Source organism: Ahaetulla prasina, chromosome 1 (assembly GCF_028640845.1).
Source record: "Ahaetulla prasina isolate Xishuangbanna chromosome 1, ASM2864084v1, whole genome shotgun sequence".
NCBI lineage: Eukaryota > Metazoa > Chordata > Lepidosauria > Squamata > Colubridae > Ahaetulla > Ahaetulla prasina.
Genome location: NC_080539.1, coordinates 60749946 through 60769326, shown reverse-complemented (window position 1 = coordinate 60769326; position 19381 = coordinate 60749946). Strand labels below are relative to the sequence as shown.

The following is a 19381-nucleotide window of genomic DNA, read 5'->3' as shown; positions in this document are numbered from 1 at the left end:
AATTTTCCAAGCGCATAGTCCACGAATGGTTTCCAAGTCTTCCAGAAAATATCTTCTTTATACACACCACTTCTAATTTTAATATCACATGTCATTTTATCATTTAAGGCTAATTTCCACATTTCAGAATTCCACTCTTCTATTCTAAAAATCACATCTAATTTCCAATATCTAGCTATTATAATTCTACCTATTATAATCATAATTCTAATCAATTCTTTTTCATATTTTGTTAATTCTATTTCCTTAATTACCAACAATAATATAGTTTCCACTCGCAATATTATTACTTTCCCCATCATTTCAAATATCATTTTCTCCAATTGTTGCCAAAACTTTTAACCTTGTCGCATTTATACCACATATGTTCATAAGTCCCCAATTCCATCTCACATCTCCAACATTTTTTACTAATTTTTTTATCCATTTGTGACAATCTTACTGGAGTCAAATACCATTTCCAAACAACTTTATAATTATGCTCTTTAATCCTTATAGATAAAGTTCTCATAATTCTACTATTCCAATTCACATTCCAATCTGACTCTGGTATTTCAATATTAAGATCTTTTTCCCAATTTGTCCTCATCACTCTTTGTAATTTTTCATCAGAGTTTATAATCTTATAAACCCTACTAACGAGTCCCTTTAGCCCAATTTCATCTTTCATAATCCGAGATACTAAATATTCAAATTCAGTTTCACATCTATTTATCGAATAGTTTTCCCTTAATTTTTTTGTCCATTTTGTCCATTTTTCTATCTGTATTTTTTCAAACCAACTTAACCCTAATTTTTCAATAATTTCTTTATTCCTCCTTTCATGGCCTTCATTCTGTGGGGTCTAATTAAGGGCTACACGAAATGCGCTTGGAAATAGCCTCGCGCGCGTTCTGCAACCCCAAGCTGGGAACGGGCGTTGCGGCTCCTGAGAGCTTGTGGAAAAACTCCAAGGCGCGTCCGCGGACAGGAGGGAGGCGAAGGCGTGGACGAGGCCGGCCCAGCCCTGTGACAAGACGGGAAGCGGGACCGGGGCGGGATTAGAGGCTGATTGGCGAAGGGGAGGGCGGTCTCGGCCCTCGCAGCCGCGTCGCATTCCTTCTCGGTTCTTCCTCCTAGTACCGCTGCTGGAATGGCGCTGAGCCTGACCGTCAACCCCGGCGATCTGCCTCTCGGTAAGGACTTCCCGCTCCTGTTGCTCGAAATACACACCGGTTGTGAGCGCCTCCACCTCCACCACCCCCCTCCCAATTTCCCCCTCCTGGCTGCCTTGCCTGGCTCAGGTGTTGCTGCCATGTTGCATCAGACACCGTCCGCGGGAAGCCATTGGCCGACTCTTCATTCATCCGCCTCTTTCTCTTTCGCTAAAGCCGGTTCCTGGGTAAACGTTTCTAGATGAGGTCGGAGCGGCCGGAGGGAGGCTCCTGTCATCTGGGTGGGGTGTGTGTGTGTGTTTGTGTGGGGCTAACAAAAGGTCGTTGGCTGTGATGATGAATTCACAAAGGGCTTTTGAGGCTTTTGACATTGATAGAGACGCGGGCCAGGAGGTCCAGACGTTCAATGGAAGGGCATTAGAGATAAAGGCACTGACACGTGGCACAGATTGTGGGAGACACTGTGGAGGAGTAAATGTAGGCCGTAGGCGTTTCTCATCCACTAATTTACGTCTCTGGGTTATTTTCATCCCCCCTGCCCAGCTCTTATGCAGAAAAAGTCAAATTGTGGCTTCACTTGCCAACGAGGTGTGGCTTCTGAACCGTAGTAGTAGTGAATGTAGTAGTGTAACTGAAGATGGCATTTAATGTCGTTGTACCAGGTGCAATGACAATAAAGTAAACTAAACTAAAAACCCCAGATCAGTTATCACATGGATATTTAAACTTGTGTTAATATGCGGATTGCCTGCTGCATTTTTTTTTTCCAACCACAACATTGCTTGGTCACTTTCTTCTTGGTCATTAGTCAAGTTTGTTTATATACTGCTGCTTAAATATTCTGGATTTTAAAGTGAAACCCAAAATATCAAGTTATGCCTTGAATATGTCTCATTATAGATTATATTTTCCATTCCAAGGTCATGTGATCGTCCTAGTTTTGTTATCATTTTGGATATTCTCTTAACTGTTATCTAGAATAGTGTAGTTACTTGGGTATAAGCCCTGCTGAATATAATAAGATGTGGCAGTGACATAATTGGTTAATGTTATAAAGCAGAACATAGTCTACAGATGAAAAATGACATTTGAGAAAAAAATTAAAATATAATAATCTGATATAATGGTGACTACTGCATGTTTAAACATTTCTTTTGCATGTTTTTGTGGCATAACCTCTTAATAAAAGCTCCTTAAATGTATTTCTTTTTAAAATCTGAGCTGCCATAGGCATAGTAGGGTGTAGCTCATGAGCATTTATGCTTAGTCATGGAATTTCTAGGTTTGTAATTTTAGCTTGTCATTCTGCATCTCAAACAGACTGTAGAGTAGATATGTAATAAATAATCTTGTCTGCAGTGATGCTTCTTAATTATATAAAATGTTGAACTTTCAGTTTCGCACGACATAGTTATATATTTTGCTACAACATTAAAAAATGGTTTAGAAAGATAAAATGCTACTGGCTCTCTTGAGTTCAGCTCAACCTCTGATAATATGATGTTTGTTCTCATCAATAAGCTGGAAGTGAGTTGCTGTCTTATCAGAATTTTTCCCAGTCTGGCTTATAGGATTTCCCAGTGGTCTCCCATTGAAGTGCTAACCAAGCCCACCCATATCTAGCTTTTTTCAAAGTCAACTAGGATCTGATGTTGCTGCTATGGTACCTTTGTGGGAATTTGTACATTGAAGTCAGGAGTAGATTTTTGAGAAAGGTTTGATTTGGAAATTTAACACATCTTTATTACTTTCATATAATACAATATTACAGTAGGGTAGTTTCTAATTGTAATCCAAGGATTATAATAATTTTTCAGAATTGTTTACAATCTTGAAATTGTAGTCTGTAACTTTGGCATATGTGTACCTGGAAGCTTCAGTAAGTTTTGAGAACTTGGTATTACTAGGCTTCAGCTTCAAGTTCCAGCCATCACTGATTAGATAAGGTAGGGGAAATAAGAGTAAATAAGAGTAGGAGAGAAGATTAGAGGAAGTAGGGTGGAGGGGGAGAAAGGAAGGGGAAGTAGAGAAGAAGTAGGAGAGGAGAGAAGAAAGGTAGGAAGAAAGGAGAGAGAGAAAGAAGCGAGAGGAGGAGAAGGGATTGCTGTAAAAAGGGAAAGATGAAATGGAAGAAAGGCAACCCCGAATATATTTGGATATATTAGAATAAAAATTGAAATAGTTAACAAAAGAATGAAAGGGAATAAATATGAATAAAAATGGAGAAATTAGAACTTGAGGGTGAAAGAAGATGTGACTTAATAAAATGAGCAAGGAAATATTAGGAAATGAATAAAAACTATGAAAAAAGAATATTTTGCCAAAATCTGTAACTAAGTAAAATATATTTGAATATATTGACTTGTATAAGATATGATATGGCCAATACTCTGTTCATAAATTATGTATGTGTGTGGGGAAACTAAAAAATAAATAAAAACTTGTAATTAAAAAAAAAAGTTCCAGCCATCACTGCTGCTCAGTAGACCTCCTTTTGGAATTCTCTTCTTCCCATAAATCTATTGGAACTTACTCTGCTTTTTCTAAAAAGAGGAATCTTAAATTTCCTTGCATTCTTTTGCCTATCTCAGTCCATTCCCATGTTTTCACAGCTATTAGCTCTCTACTTTACATGTAGAGTGTACATATTCATATCAATGGGACTTAACCCCATAGGCCCATGAAGTTTAATTTATATATTTATTTGACATGTAAACTGGTCCATTCTCATTGACTCTGAACAATGTATGACGTGAACAAACTGGAAAATGATTATCTCAGTAATTAAAACAAAAACATACCCAACATGACCTCACAGGAATATTGCAGCCTATCAAGTCAAGTTGCCCAACTAAATGGAGGGCATGGAAGTGATTGTGCACTGCTCTGGCAGCGTTTTTTTAGGGTGGCAGGCTTCTCTTGCTTTACATTTTAGGCCGCCTCTTTAATACTGAAAAGATTGTTGACAACTGATACAGTGTTAATGTTTTCCTGACCGGTAAACTTCAGGTAAAAGAGGAACTGCTATGGGAATTTTTAAAAAACGTATATCTGTGAAATAAGCCCTCTTATAATCATTTTAGGAGCATTGCTGACTGTAGAACATGTAAAGGATCATGTTAAAATTTCAGTTGAAGAAGGCAAAGAAACCGTTCTACGGATATCTGAGTAAGTTTTTGTGTCTTTGCTGTTGTTGCTTAATTACTATGATATTGATGCTGTTAAGAAACTGAAGAAAGACTGTGTTCATTACCCTGAAGGATGAAATATAACCCTAATCCTCAAATAAACTTTGTTCTGAACAAGATATATTATATCTGAACTTTTATTTTTTTTTCTTGGAACCCTACTATGGAACTGATATTAGATTCAAATAATGCTTTTGTAAATTTTTCCTATCATTGAATAGTGGTGTAATAGTTGTCATGAGATCTAATAGTCTGAGATGGATTTTAAGGAACAGGGAAAATAAAATTCTAAAATGGATATGTGACTGATATGGGTGATTATATGTTGGACTGTACATCTAGAATGTCATTCCTTTACTGTCTCACCTTTCCATTTTTGGAGGGTGATGAGATCTGATTATTGTGTGTTCCCCAAAACTGATCATCTTCTGCTGTAATAGTGGTAAAGGAAGAAGTCATTTGATATGAACTTAACTGCTTTTGCTTTATGCCTTATTTTAACTTCTGACTAGGTGAGTGATGTCTGATTTAATTGCTGTCAGAAACTGATTACCTTTTCAAGAGAATAGTTAGTTCCGCTACATAACTCAACTTTTCTCAGTTCTGCAAAGGTATAGATTATGCTGCATTGAAATGGTCATCCTTTCCGTTGTGAAATAATGGCATTGATGTTTTTTTTTAAAAAAATTGGAGCCATTGAAAACTGACTTGTAAGTAATGAAACAATGAAAATTTAATGCCTTTTTTGAATGAATACACACACACACACACACACACTCACACTCACATGAAATATCATATTAAGTTCAGATGAACTTGCTAAAATTAAAATGTTAAAAATAAAAATTGTCCCCAGATTTGTTTTATGCTGTTGAAATCTCCTTTAAGTTGGCAGAAAATGTTCTCGTGAGAAACTTTCGTGATTTTCATTTAGTCTTGTAGTTCTATAAAACTTTTAAAATTCCTTATCATCCCAGGAAGATGAAAGGCAGGGAGAAGTGCTGTGTAAAATCCAGGCACGTAGTTTGCACAGAATCTTAGGGATATAAACCATTTCTACATTTTGTGATGTATTCCCTGTCCCTCAAAGGAAGATATAATTACTTATTTTATTCTCCTTTTTTTGACCATTTTAGTCACATAAAAATGGTTTTTAAATGTGCCACACAATTTAAAATAAAATACAGAAATGCAGCATTTCACAATAAATCTATTATCATCAGGCAAATGAAAAAAATGACAGTGCTACACTTCAACGAAGGATCCACCACATGACCTGTTTTTGTTCAATCAACCACTGTTTATACTTGCTTAATGATGAGAATTCTTTTATTATGAAGTGTTGCATTTATGCATGGAAAATAAAGTGAAGGTGTCTTCAATTTTCAGTAGCTTTTTAAAATAGCTTTTTATTTTATCAAAAATTTAAAAGAGTTAAATTTTTATTAACTTCTACTGTGTTTTCAATATTTAATTTATGGGATGGAGTGGCTATGAATTAATCTGGAAACATCATGCTGAGTTGCATATTATAATGAATTCCAGTACGATTCTACTTCAAATATGGATAAACATATATATGTTCAATTATTTTTAAACAGCCAAGTTACATTCACTGATGTGAATTCTATAGTTCGTTATCTGGCTAGAATTGCCACATCTGCTGGATTGTATGGATCCAATTTGCTGGAACATACTGAGGTAAGAAATGATCTTCTAATTTCTTGGAGATACAGGATGGCTTTTAAAAAAAATCTTCTAGCAATATACCTGAGGTATATACCCTCATCTTATAAAAGCCTTATTTTTGAAATCTAGTATAGGTAGTCCTCAACTTACAAAAGTTCATTTAGTGACAGTTCAAAGTTACAATAGCACTGAAAAAAGGGATTTATGACCATTTTTCACACTTATGAGCGTTGCAATGTCCCCATGGTCATGTGATTTACATTCAGATTCTTGACAACTGGTTCGTATTTATGACGGTTGCACTGTCCCAGAGTCATGTGATCACTTTTGCGACCTTCTGACAAGCAAAGTCAATAGGGAATCCAGATTCACTTAACAATCATGTTACTAATTTAACAACTGCAGTGATTCACTTAACAAATGTGACAAGAAAAGCCGTAAACTGGAGCAAAACTCACTTAACAAATTTTTCACTTAGCAACATAAATTCTGGGCTCAACTGTCATAAGTTGAAGTCTGTCTGTACTGTATATACTTTCCTCCCTTTATGGGCCTTTTCCCAGAGCAGAACAAACCATTAAGTAGAGTTGCCAATGCAGTTTTTCTTTAAAGATAAACCATTTTCTATGTAAAGGTCTCCTTGGTGTCTATACTCAATTTCAGCATTTCCATACTTTTTGAAATCTCTGTCAGAAAAAAAACCATACACAAAGGGGGGTAGTAATAGAGGACAAGAAGGGTAACTGATGAAAAGCAGCATTGCATTGATGTGAGACAAGCTCCATCCCTTTTGGGTATAGGTTGTGATGTTGCATGCAGGTACAAGCAGTTGGAGCTTGTATCACAGCTGCACAATACTGCTTTTGTTTATTTGATGAAATTCCCAGAAGTTACAAAATTGTAAGTATCAGCACATTTACAATCAGGGTTCTCCCCCTTCCCTGTGGAAATGATTTACCTTGCACTACATTCATGGAGCTGCTATTTCCCTTTTTGTTCCCATTTGTTGTTTACAGCTGATCTTTTATTCCTTCCTAAACTGCTCAGGGGGGCTTCTGCAATGAAATGATAGCTCCAAACTTGCAGCATTTGAATGTATGAGGGGTGCTTGATGTTCTCTGAGCTTGGTTGTTTTCTTGCAGAGGTTTTCTTACTCAAGCTAGGTAACATTATCAGTGCTTCTCTTTAATAACTAAAGAGAATTTCATTATCTGAATAACTCTCTTTAGTTATTTCTACTACTGATTTTTTTCTAATGAAATGTATAGGTTTTATTGGCTATAATTCAATCTTTTATGTAATTTATCAAGCATATTTTTTCTTCTTTTTCAAAGATTGACCATTGGATGGAGTTCAGCACCACAAAACTGTCCACTCCCACTGAGTTTGCTTTAGCCATCCAAGAGCTCAATAACTCCCTCTCTCTCAGAACCTATTTAGTAGGCAACTGTTTGAGCCTTGCAGATTTCAGTGTTTGGGCAGCATTAAAAGGTAAGGGAACATAGTGAACATAGTAGCATAATCATATCTTTTTTTAAAAATTAAAATGATTAAGCTTATCAAGCTGTAAAATAAAAAAGAAAATGAAAATAGTAGGAAAAGAGGGTGGGAAGAGAAAGAAGCAAATGGGAAAAAAGAAAGAAAAGCAGCAACTCCTGACTCTTTTTGGCACAGTCGAATAAGATAGTAACATTACAATCTCAACTTTTTACTTTTATATATTTAATATGTACTAGCCATTTCTGTAACAACAACTTTATCATCAAAGTCAACGTTTAATATTTTTTCGATTTCAAGAACAATATCCATAAGCGGTTTCCAAGCAGAAACAATGCTGGATATGTTTTTTTCTTTGATTAAGTTCCATCAGTTTTTCCAATCATTCAACCATTGTAGGAATTAAAGTATTTTTTCATTTTTGCATATAAAAGCATAAAAGATCCTTGCTGCTGTTACTATAACAGCATGGTAATATCTTGATAAAAGATCATTTATATACTGGAACATAAGTATATAGAAGTTCATTTGCACAAGTGACCATATCTTTTGAAATTAAAATCCATAGAAACTTCTCTTTATCTGGTTTTCATTATTTATTACATTTAGGAGTACATAGAGGTTGAGGGTTGAATATCAGTGCATGTGTGTGTGATGTGTGTAAGGCACACATATTTCAACGTATTTATTTACTAAAATTTCCCCAAAGTCAGATTTACTTATGTAAAATATATTTGAAAAGTTAAATGTAAATAATGAGGACATTGATAGTCATGAACTGTCTTTAAAACATAATTAAGCATTTCTGAGATAGGCCAAGTAAAGAGCTCAATGCTCTAGATGCCCTGGTAACGAGTCACCTTTTTATTGCCTCCCAAAATGAGACAAGAGAGTGGAGCCTCTACAACTTTCAGGGACACAAAGTGTGGGACTGCTAAAATATCAGTCACCTTTTAACATCCAATTTCGAGGCTGTCTCAAAGGACAGCCCAAGTAGAACAAGATGACATGAAAACAACATTTTATCAGAATAAAATATGATAATTGAACCTAATTTATTGTCTTTGATCTATGCATGGAAGATTCTCCTATTCATTATATAGGAGCAAATTCAGCTCTCATTTTGTAAATGCAATCCCCTTTTAATTCACAGAGGAAAACGACTTGATATAACACATTGAACTTAAAGTTCAAATACATTGTCTTTTAATAGTTTTCTCCTATTGTTTCTCATGATTCCAAGAACAAGTATACTGTCTGTTTTTTTCTCAAAATGTAGTTAAATATCTTGGAGAATTTAAGCCTGAGTGATTCTATTTCCCTCCTCCACAGAGTCAAATAAGATATTAAAATGCTTTCTTTACAATAGTTATTTCTCCAATTATTATTTATAATTAAGTTGCAGTTATTAATGATTTCATCTTGGGTATAAATTGTGTTATATTATCTTGCCACATGGTGTTTCCTAGTTTGTAATAAATCTCATATTTTCCAATAGGCAACAATATATGGCAGGAGCAGTTACCTCAAAATAACGGCCCTGTTCATGTAAAACGCTGGTACAAGTTTCTTGAAGCACAAAATAGTTTTCAATCTGTAGATTCCAAATGGACTGCAGGAGACACTGTTCGAAAAATAAAAGTGGTAAGTGTTCAGCTACCTCTGTTTCAGAGCATATCAAAATATAGATAGATAATACCTGAATTAGCCATTTTTATATTTATATCCTAATGAAACAAATATGATTTGCATATAGAGGCATGCAGGTAAATACATATTCATACTCAGCATGAACATGCTTATTAGGAATGAAAAAGCTTTTAAAAACCTTTTATGTTGAATTAAAACTAAAAGCAACTAAAACTGTTGCTTTTGAATCACTTAACAATCCAATATCAAATTGAAGGACATACACATACTTGGTTTGAATTAAAAATTGAATCACAGGCTTGTATTAATAAAATAATAATTGATACTTGCTTGATGGTATTCCCCCAAATACTTGTTCCATTTTAATGTGTGGATCTACCTTGTGCAGAAACAGAATATTATTACATAAGATACCTTTGAACAGAATATGCAGTAGTGCTTTCATATAATTATTTATTAGTAGATCTATTATTTATTTTCATTAATTCCTGGGTTCAAAATTTGCAACTGAATAATTTCTTTTGTATTTTAATTTTAAGACAACAGAAAAGAAACAAGATATTGGAAAATTTATTGATCTCCCAGGTTCAGAGATGGGGAAAGTCATTGTTAGATTTCCTCCTGAAGCAAGTGGGTAAGGTGAATTGTTGTATAACAACTCAATTCTACGTCCCTTTGACAAAATGGAAGAACATGCAATTAAATGAAGTTTTGCCATCCTTTTCTATTAATATTTTTTAAAAATCATTTCTGTACAATGCAAATGTTCTCTATAAAACTGCATTTTAAAATTCCAGTGTACATGACAGACACTATGTGAATTAGAAAAGAACATGCAATATAGTTTGCATGTTAGATTCACTAGTCCATTCTGTATTATACTCATAGATTGGAGATGGTAAAGAGAGAGCTCATACAATATTTATTGAAAATAACAGAAGCATACAGGTAGCCTTTGCATTATGATGGTAATTGGGACTGGAATGAATGCTAAGCAATGTGTTCATAAATCGTCATATCACATGACAGCATCGCTTAATGATGGCAATCTTGGTACTTCCCATTGCCATTGTTAAGCAAATCCACTGGTCGTTAGGTGAGGATATATTCTAATTCAAACTAGTCTGTCTTAGTTAACCCTCCCAACCCAAAGCTTCAGTAAAGTTCACCTCCTATTCAGCTCCTCCAGTGCCTATCTCCCCCCTTTATTCTCTGCCATTTTGATTACTTTGTGGTCTACCACCTCTGCCAACCTTGCTGTCCTCCATTCTGCAGGCATAAATTAAATTGAATGCTTAGTGATTGGATCAATATAAGCAAGGAATAAGCTGTGATGCTTGTTTAGTTGTTTATTTACAGGCAGATATATAAGTATGTATGTGCATGTAATTTTATATGCAGATGGCATAGTTTGCTGAGAACCTGAATTATTGTGAGCATTATATATTGCATGATGCAACAATAAGTATGAATCTGAATGTTTAGGAAAGACCAAAATAATTGTGTTTGACATGGAAAATGGAGTGAACAATTGCAAATTAAAAATGGATGTTGAAAACCAGAAGGATGTGTGAATATTGATAGTAATGAAGTTCTAAGGACAAAGAATCCAACTCACAAACAGTTTATGTGAATTTACCAAAATGTTGATATAGGGAATTTCTTATTTTATTAGTAACTTCCTAGCTCCTTTATGTGTCCTTAGTCCCTATCTGAATGAATTCTAAAGTTGTTTCAGAAAATTTCAGCCATCATGTACTGTAAAGGTTGACTGTAGTAAGGGACAAAGTAATTAATGTAAGAAAACCATTGGCTATTGATTCATGAGGCTACTGAAATTTAAACATTGTGAAGTTTTTTATTCTAAATAAAATATATTGACTGTGTGGAGTCTATTGTAGTAGGACTTTGTATGTTGCTTCAGTTCTTTTCTGTTTTATATTTACTTTTTCCTTTCACATTGAAATCACTAAGTTATGTTGTTTTCTTCTATGATTTTATTTCTAGCTACTTGCATATTGGTCATGCAAAAGCTGCTTTGTTGAATCAGCATTACCAGGTCACCTTCAAGGGTAAATTGATCATGAGATTTGATGATACAAATCCAGAGAAAGAAAAAGAAGATTTTGAAAAGGTATTTCAGACATTCATATACGGTTTATTTTAGAATTGAAATAAGTAAAATAATTTAGTACAGATCAAAGGGTATAAATAATTTTAAATGCAATTACTTTATAGGCTTGCTGAAAAGTACATGACAGTACAGTAATTAAAATAAATTTGGACTGTTGATTTCTCATCTATTTTAATGTAATAAAAATTTATTTTCCCAATGAATTTTCAGCTTATTTTTTTTTAAAATACGTCCTTATTTTTACTGTTTTGAAATCTATGTAACACTTGCCTTCCAATTCATTATTGCTGGCATCTTCCCATGCTGCTAATATAGTAATATTTGAAAGATTACTAGTGCCCAATTAAATGAATAAATTCTGGATGATACTTTGTTGGGCTGTGGAGGCATAAAGGGAGGAAATATCACACTATTTTTGAGATATTTTTAAGTAATTGGTGTGCTTTGAATCTTGGTTAGGTTTCATTTTAACAAGGTTTCAGAGTTATATATCTTAAAACAGGTCCATGTGAATTGGATTAATTATCTTCCAAACAATTTACTATTGTTGTCTTTTATATTGCTTTAATGTGGGTTAGAAAATTGAATAAGAAGGATTTTACTTTTAGCCAATCTGATGCCTTTGTGATGACATATAACTAATTGCAAATTGCTTATATCATTAGAATAACAAATAATGAGATCTATGGAAGTATGTTATAGAACATATAAATTGCTATAAAATAAAATTACTACAAGCCTAATTTTAAGTGAATCGAATCTTTAAAAAATATTGAAATGCTCCCATTAATAGGAGTTTTGCTCTTTGCTGAGTCTGCCCCTGCATTGTTTGTGTGTTAATAAAGCCTGGTTATGTTAAAAATATCTACTATGTGTTATGTTCTTATTGCTTCCTGATTCTCTAGCTCAAATAGCACATACAGGCATTATTGTACAGAGTTCTGCTCATATAGTTCCTTTCTTGTTCTCAGATTTTGCAGCAGTGATTCCCCAAATGCTTTACAGTAATTTTGGGTGATGCTGAAGAAGAATGCAACTCACAAATAGTTTATATGAATTTACTAAAATGTTGAATTGACATAGGGAACTTGTGAAACTTCTAATAGTTCTTTAAGTGGGCAGCATTGGCTTTCTCAGTGAATTTTCTAAAATTCTGTTTCTTTAATTACACATTTACAGCTCTTTGAAATGATAAAATATAGCAATTTAGGAGAGGCTGCCTTTTCTAATACAACGATAATAGTAAACAATTTTTAAATACCAATCTAATGTTTTAAAAATCATATATGCAGGTGATCTTGGAAGATGTTGCAATGCTTCACATTAAGCCTGATCAATTTACATATACCTCTGATCATTTTGAAAAAATAATGAAATATGCTGAGAAACTCATTCATGAAGGAAAGGCTTATGTAGATGACACACCAGCAGAACAGATGAAAACGGAGAGAGAACAGAGAATAGAATCTAAACACAGGAATAATTGTAAGACATTTTATCAGAGTTGTATCCTTTTTTAATTGAATCAATGAAACATCTAATATTTGGTAATTATGTCATTAGTATAAGTTACATAACTCTTCTGTGTTTGAAATAATGATTAAAAATAACCTCATTGAGATGTTGGTTGCGCTTAGGTTTCTCCTGTAAGCCAATATATTATTTGCTTGAATTTGACTGATTGTGATGCATGAATCAACCCAATGAATAATGTTTTATTTATAATTGGATAATGTCAAACTAACTGAAAATAATGTTGAGGTTCAAACACACATACTTTGTATGTAAATGCAAATCACTTTGTAGGTAAATGTAAATTATTTTTCATATGTAAATATTGTATTATTAGGGCAAATTTAATCCTAATTAAATATTTGTAATCTGATAGCTGTTGAGAAGAATTTTCAAATGTGGGAGGAAATGAAAAAAGGAACAGAATATGGGCAGACCTGCTGTCTACGAGCAAAAATTGATATGAACAGTAATAATGGATGCATGAGAGATCCAACTCTTTATCGTTGTAAAAATCAGCCACACCCACGTACTGGAAATACATACAAGTATGTGTTGAGGAAGAATTTCCTTTCATTTTCTTAGACTTTCTACTTTTCTTTCTTTTTTACTTAATACAACCTAGCTTCTGGTTTCTTGTGAACAATTTTAACATTTCAGTTTTTTTTTTATTTTATAGTCTGTTATAACCTAATACTGAATATGTATATTATTGATGTTATTAAGTTTGGAAAGACATTCATTCTTAAAACAACTAGCAATTTTAAGTTCTTAAATTGTTTATAGTTTATAGTTATTCTAAATTGTTTATTTCCATGAGAAAGGCTAGTGACAGGACTGAATCTCTTCATCCGCTGGACTTGAAGATGGGCAGATAGGAGGCAAGAAATTCTACAAATACTTACTTTAGGTCTTCTTTTTTTGAGATATTTACAAGTACACAGTTGAGCAATGTAAGAAAAATAGTTTTTCAGTCTTATTTAGTTGAGAAAGTTTATTAGGATGAATTATCTCTTAAAAAAGAGAATGGAGAAAAACTGAACTAAAAAAGCAAGAACTAATATTGTAAAGCCTTATGCCCATGAACATTTGTAATTCAGGAGGATAAATCTTGATTTGGTAGCCTTTGTAGTGACCATGAGAAAGAGTAAGCACTTTTTTCTTCCATATTCTTCCCTAAAACTGCTATCCTGCTTCTACATACTCTTATTAATTGGAGAAATGTTATTTATTGATATTTATTTACTTTCTAGAATATTCGCATCAAACCAAATTTGCTGTATTAACTAATATTTAAGTATGAGTTCTTGTTTTTATATAAATCAAATATTTATCTATTTTCCTCCCTTTCTGAAATATATCTAGCTCTGGGAAATAACATATTACCCAGATTTCATAACAGATTCTTTAGAATCTCCTTAATATTTTAGGAATAACCAATACTTATTGTCAGTCTATTCAAATACAGTGTAAAGTTTGCAATTGCTTTAAACATTCTTTTTCTTGTTTTTAACTTGCACCAGCAGACTGATTAATACTGTTGCTGCAATGATTGCTTTTGAAATTTATTAATGGTAAGATGTGACATCTTTCAAGTATGCATGAAGGTTAATTCTGTTTCTGCTTAACTTTCAGTATTTACCCTACGTACGACTTTGCCTGCCCCATAGTGGACAGTGTAGAAGGTGTTACTCATGCATTAAGAACAACAGAATACCATGATAGAGATGAGCAATTCTACTGGATCATTGAAGCCTTGGGAATAAGGAAACCCTACATCTGGGAGTACAGCCGTTTAAACCTCAACAATACTGTGCTTTCTAAAAGAAAGCTCACTTGGTTTGTCAATGAAGGTCTGGTAGATGGCTGGTAAGTGAAGTTGCTGGTGTCTGTCTGGATGCCTCTAAAATGTATACCAGATTATTTTATCTTATATTCATACTAATGTATATGCTATTAATAAATAAAATCTCCAATTACATAAACCTTTTAAATTAAATATGATCCTTACCCATTATCACATTTATGTGTTTGTTGTTAACAGAAGAAATAAATTATTTTTAGACATTTTGCTTTTATAAGTATTCCAAAATATTGGCTTTTATGTTTTTTTAATGTTATTAGTAGTTCATGGGCTTCATGAAGCCTTCATGAGAAGCCCTCTGCTTTTATTCCTCCCCTTTCCTTTGTGGTTCATTAAGCACTCAAAAGATTATATCATATTAATTGGGTCAATAGGAAAGGATGTAAAATAATTTGTCTGAGAGGAAAATAAGATTTTCAGTGTCTAGGCATAGTATCTGAGTGTATATAAAGTCCATACAAATTCTGCACCCACTAATGTGGTTCTCAGCTTCTTTCCTAATGCTCCTGGAGGTAAATTGCGGTAACGTGTGGTAACTTGCCAAATAAAAGGCATCTGGCAGGGTATGGTATTGGGGGCACAGTATTCAGGATACAATGTTAGAACAACAGAAGCAAAAGATTTAGGCGTGCTCAAAGATAACTGCAAAATGAGCAAGCAGTGTGCTGAGGTAACTGGAGTCAAACAAAATTCTGCGATGCATAATCCGCAAGAAAAAGGCGGTCCTAATTTCACACACACACACACACACACACATATGATTATACACAATACACACATACACACACACACCATTTAGAATACGGTTCTATTTAAAAAAAGATATTGATATTGATAAGATTGAGCAAATGGACAACAAAAATGGTGCAAAGTCTGAGGGACAAAATATATGAGGAGAGATTATAAAGAACTGAATATGTACAGCCTGGAGGACAGAAGGGAAAGGGGTGACATGATTGGAACCTTTAAATAGATTAAGGGTGTGAATACGGTTCTAGAAGCAGTATTTTCAATATTAAGCAAAAATCAAGAACATGGGGACATAACCTCAAGCTGACAGGAGAAAAGTTCAAGAATAATGTTACAAATTATTACTATATCACTATTGTTTCACTAAAAAGAGTAGTGGAAGCTTGGAACCAATTTCCAGAGGAGATAGTGGGTCAGTCATTAGTAACTGAGCTTAAACATGCTTGGGATAAACACATGTCCATCATCCAACAACAATTTAAAAATAATAATTTAAAATAATAAATTAATTAAAAAAATAAATAAATTCAAAGGGCAGACTTGATGGACCACACTGCCATCAGTTTTCTATGTTTATTTGATATTTTTATTATTTCTAGGGAAAAGGCCACAAATTAAACAATTTGCTAAGAATCAATGCTAAGAATTAGCCAACATTAGAAATTGGAACTCATGAAATCTAAGATAAGGTTGTTTAAAATGGATGGGAGAATTAGCTGGTGTTTTGAATTCATAAAAGTATTTTTTAAAGCCATCCCATTTCTTCAGTATTTAAGTATTGATCCCTTTCTTCAAGGGATGATCCAAGATTTCCAACTGTTCGTGGTGTCCTTAGAAGAGGTATGACAGTAGAAGGACTGAAACAGTTTATAGCTGCACAGGTAAGAGTCTTTATTTTCAAATTATGTACCATGTTTTTCCGAAAATAAGACCCAGTCTCATCATTATTTTTTGCCTCCAAAAGAGGCATTAGGTCTTATTTTGGGGGATGTCTTCCACTGTCTCACCTTGTTGTGGCGGCACCAACCTCCCCACCTAACAAGAGCCCACTTCTGTGGCCGCTGGCCACCACTCACACACGATGATCCTGGCCTCCATTTTGCCATCAGAGGCCTTTCAGGAAAGGCTTCTGCAGCCAAGAAACAAGCTCTGACAGTGCCTCTGACGGCAAAACGGAGATTGGGGGGTGGTGCCGCATGCATCAATCAGAGCTCATTTCTTAATTGATTTGATTTATAAGTTATTTCCTTCTTACTGCTTGATGGATATAGGATTTCTGATTTTGCTTGCATTGACTGATTAAATATATGTAATTAAATTAAATATACATAAGCTAGTTGGCCAATTAGCAATAGAACCAGGATTGGCTTTACACCATTGATCATTGTGTATCAAATGTCTGTAATTATTACTTATTCAGATGATGTATTTTTTTGCCTTTATATTTTACAGGGATCTTCAAGATCAGTTGTGAACATGGAATGGGATAAAATTTGGTCATTTAATAAAAAGGTACATTTGTCTTTATTTTAATTTGATGACCTTTCAGGTAGAAACCTGCTCTAATGTGGATAGTGAATCCAGAATTCTCTGAGTGCACTTTCAAGACTAGTGAATGTAGTTTGTTGCTTCATCAGCCTCTTTTTCAGGAAAATGGAATGTCCTTCTCGCTAACAAGGCTTACATTAATCTTACTTACTTTTGCCAAAACTATTGAATTGTTTTTTGACTGTATGGTAAGGTAATGGTATTTTGCTAATTTTGTAAATCTGATACGAAATTCTGCATTTCATTTTTCTGCCATCAAGCTGCGAGCTATCTGTAAGAAGGTATTACTTAATGCTTTTTCTGCCTTAGCATATAGCTTACAGTAAGCATACATAGTATAAGCATATGCGATTTCTCATATACAATCACATTTGCTCACATAACAAAGGCTATATATATTTCCATAAAAATGCATTATTCCTATACTAAAGAGAAAAACATGATTTCTCAATAGAAAATTTAAAATCTTTCCAAGTTGCCTTTCTGCAGTACACAGAAGGCTATAATATTTCCTTTGTAAGATTATCAGTAAAGTTCTGTCATTGTTCTTCAGTTGAAAGATTAAAGAAGGAATACTGCATCTTCACATGATTAGTTACTTTTTGGCAGCAACTGCTTGGACACTATAATAAGGTGAACAGTTGGTGTCTCTCTACGATTCTATGGCTGCGCCTATTTTTTAACATGCATCTGGATCTTTGCTTTCAAATAGGTTTCATTTTTCCTCAGATTTCAGTATTTGCTTGCCTGGCATGTGTCTTGTAGTCTCCTATAATTCTTTTACTTTGTTCTCTTCATTTATCTGAGGGATTATCAATTGGTTCTTTCTGTTGCTGCATTAGTTGTGTAATACATTTACAAAACATAATTTTTAGCTGTTGGACTGCACACTTGTTAGAACTGTACATTGACCAATGACTTCTCATTGACCAAGAGTGAAGCTAAAGTATTAAATTTCCTATAAAATACTATTGGCTCCCAAGAAAGGAAAATTATCAATAGAAGCATTGGCAAAATTTAATTAGTAGAGCAGAGCAGAATCCCTCTTTTGTAATGCAGGAAAATCTGCTGATCAGACATGGACTAATTGAAGATTTTGAGTTTTTCCAAAAATTGTGGATAAAATATTTGTATCATTGCCTAACTTTTTAATCACATAATGATTGCTAGTGTGTAAATCTTATCCAGAGCCAGAGAACTGACACTGAAACCTGTCATGTAAGGATTATTATGTTAACAATTTGCTTGTATTTATGATAGGCAGGAAAGGCACAAGTGATACTTCTCTTATACATTTCTAAGAATGTCCCAAAGGTGCTTTTTTCAAGAGGCAACTGGATTTTCTTGTTTTTTTTTGTTTTTGTTTTTGTTTTTTTGAAGACATCCAAGAAGCTTCTTCAGCTCTGACTGGATGATGGGGAATGGAAGGATTTACATTCCTTGCAGACAACTGGTCATTTGCATTCTTTTAGAGATTCATTGAAGCCATTTAGAGGTTTATCTGTATCCTTAGAGTCATCTGAATAATGCAAATCGGTGTGGAGCCGCCTTGGAACTGCTAAAATGACTGTGTTGTAGACAGGAGATAGATGATGTTGTATCGCTCCTGCTCTGTTGAGAGAGGGCTGTTCAATTTTGACATAGATCAGTGGTGGGTTCTAACCAGTGTTACCACCAGTGTGCTTCGCATGCACGCTTTGTGCGTGATCGGTGCTTACATGCTCACTTTGCGCAAGTGTATTGAATTGCTGAACAGCTGAGGCATGGTAATTCGGTCTGCCGTGCCTCTCAGCTGGGCTAAAAACGAAAGAATAAAGGTAGGTATAGTGCAGGGGAAGGCGGGAGAGCCCAACTGACAGTCGGTTTTCTCCCACATCAACATTTCCACTACCGGCTCTCCCGAACTGGGGAGAACCAGTAGCAACCCACTACTGACATACATGGCTTCTTGATCTCTCTTTCAAACCAGCGGCCCTCCATTCAAAATGTGGACTTTGCTGTCTTCAAAAAAGTGGCCTTTGTTTTTTAAATGCAGATGGGCTGCTGAATCTTGTTCTGATGGGTGTGTTGTGCCATGAGTTTGTGAAGTGGAGATAAAACTCCAAGTGGCCTCAACGACTCTAACAGAATGCAAATGACCAGCTGGCTGCAAGGAGTATAAATCCTTCCATTCCCCACCATCCAGTCAGAGCTGAAGAAGCTTCTTGGGTGAGAAGCAAAACATCTTCAAGGAAAAACAAGAAATCCAGTTGCCTCTTGAAAAAAGCACCTTTGGGAAAACCATGGTTTGGATGATTTGAGAATCTACATAGACATTTCTAAGAATGTATTTCCAAGAACACAGAATATAGTCTTCATTAGTCATGAGTGCTCTTGTTTTATTTAAATTTTCCCC

General features: G+C 34.4%; 1 protein-coding gene across 5 annotated transcripts in view; it reads left to right on the top strand.

Moving 5' to 3' along the window:
- Positions 1 to 1034: 1034 nt before the first annotated feature.
- Positions 1035 to 19381, top strand: part of EPRS1 (glutamyl-prolyl-tRNA synthetase 1) — a 70266-nt gene continuing 51919 nt past the window's right edge. For 3 of the 5 annotated variants that reach the window (XM_058165434.1, XM_058165438.1, XM_058165433.1), the window contains exons 1-12: positions 1036 to 1175; positions 4238 to 4322; positions 5944 to 6043; positions 7366 to 7522; positions 9027 to 9172; positions 9718 to 9812; positions 11186 to 11312; positions 12605 to 12797; positions 13201 to 13372; positions 14460 to 14693; positions 16235 to 16319; positions 16891 to 16950. In XM_058165434.1, coding sequence (XP_058021417.1) covers positions 1133 to 1175; positions 4238 to 4322; positions 5944 to 6043; positions 7366 to 7522; positions 9027 to 9172; positions 9718 to 9812; positions 11186 to 11312; positions 12605 to 12797; positions 13201 to 13372; positions 14460 to 14693; positions 16235 to 16319; positions 16891 to 16950 — 1497 coding nt within the window. In that variant the 5' untranslated portion in view covers positions 1036 to 1132. Of the gene's footprint in view, positions 1176 to 4237; positions 4323 to 5943; positions 6044 to 7365; positions 7523 to 9026; positions 9173 to 9717; positions 9818 to 11185; positions 11313 to 12604; positions 12798 to 13200; positions 13373 to 14459; positions 14694 to 16234; positions 16320 to 16890; positions 16951 to 19381 lie in introns of those variants that run through there. The other 2 variants (XM_058165437.1, XM_058165435.1) reach the window with 2 other exon arrangements.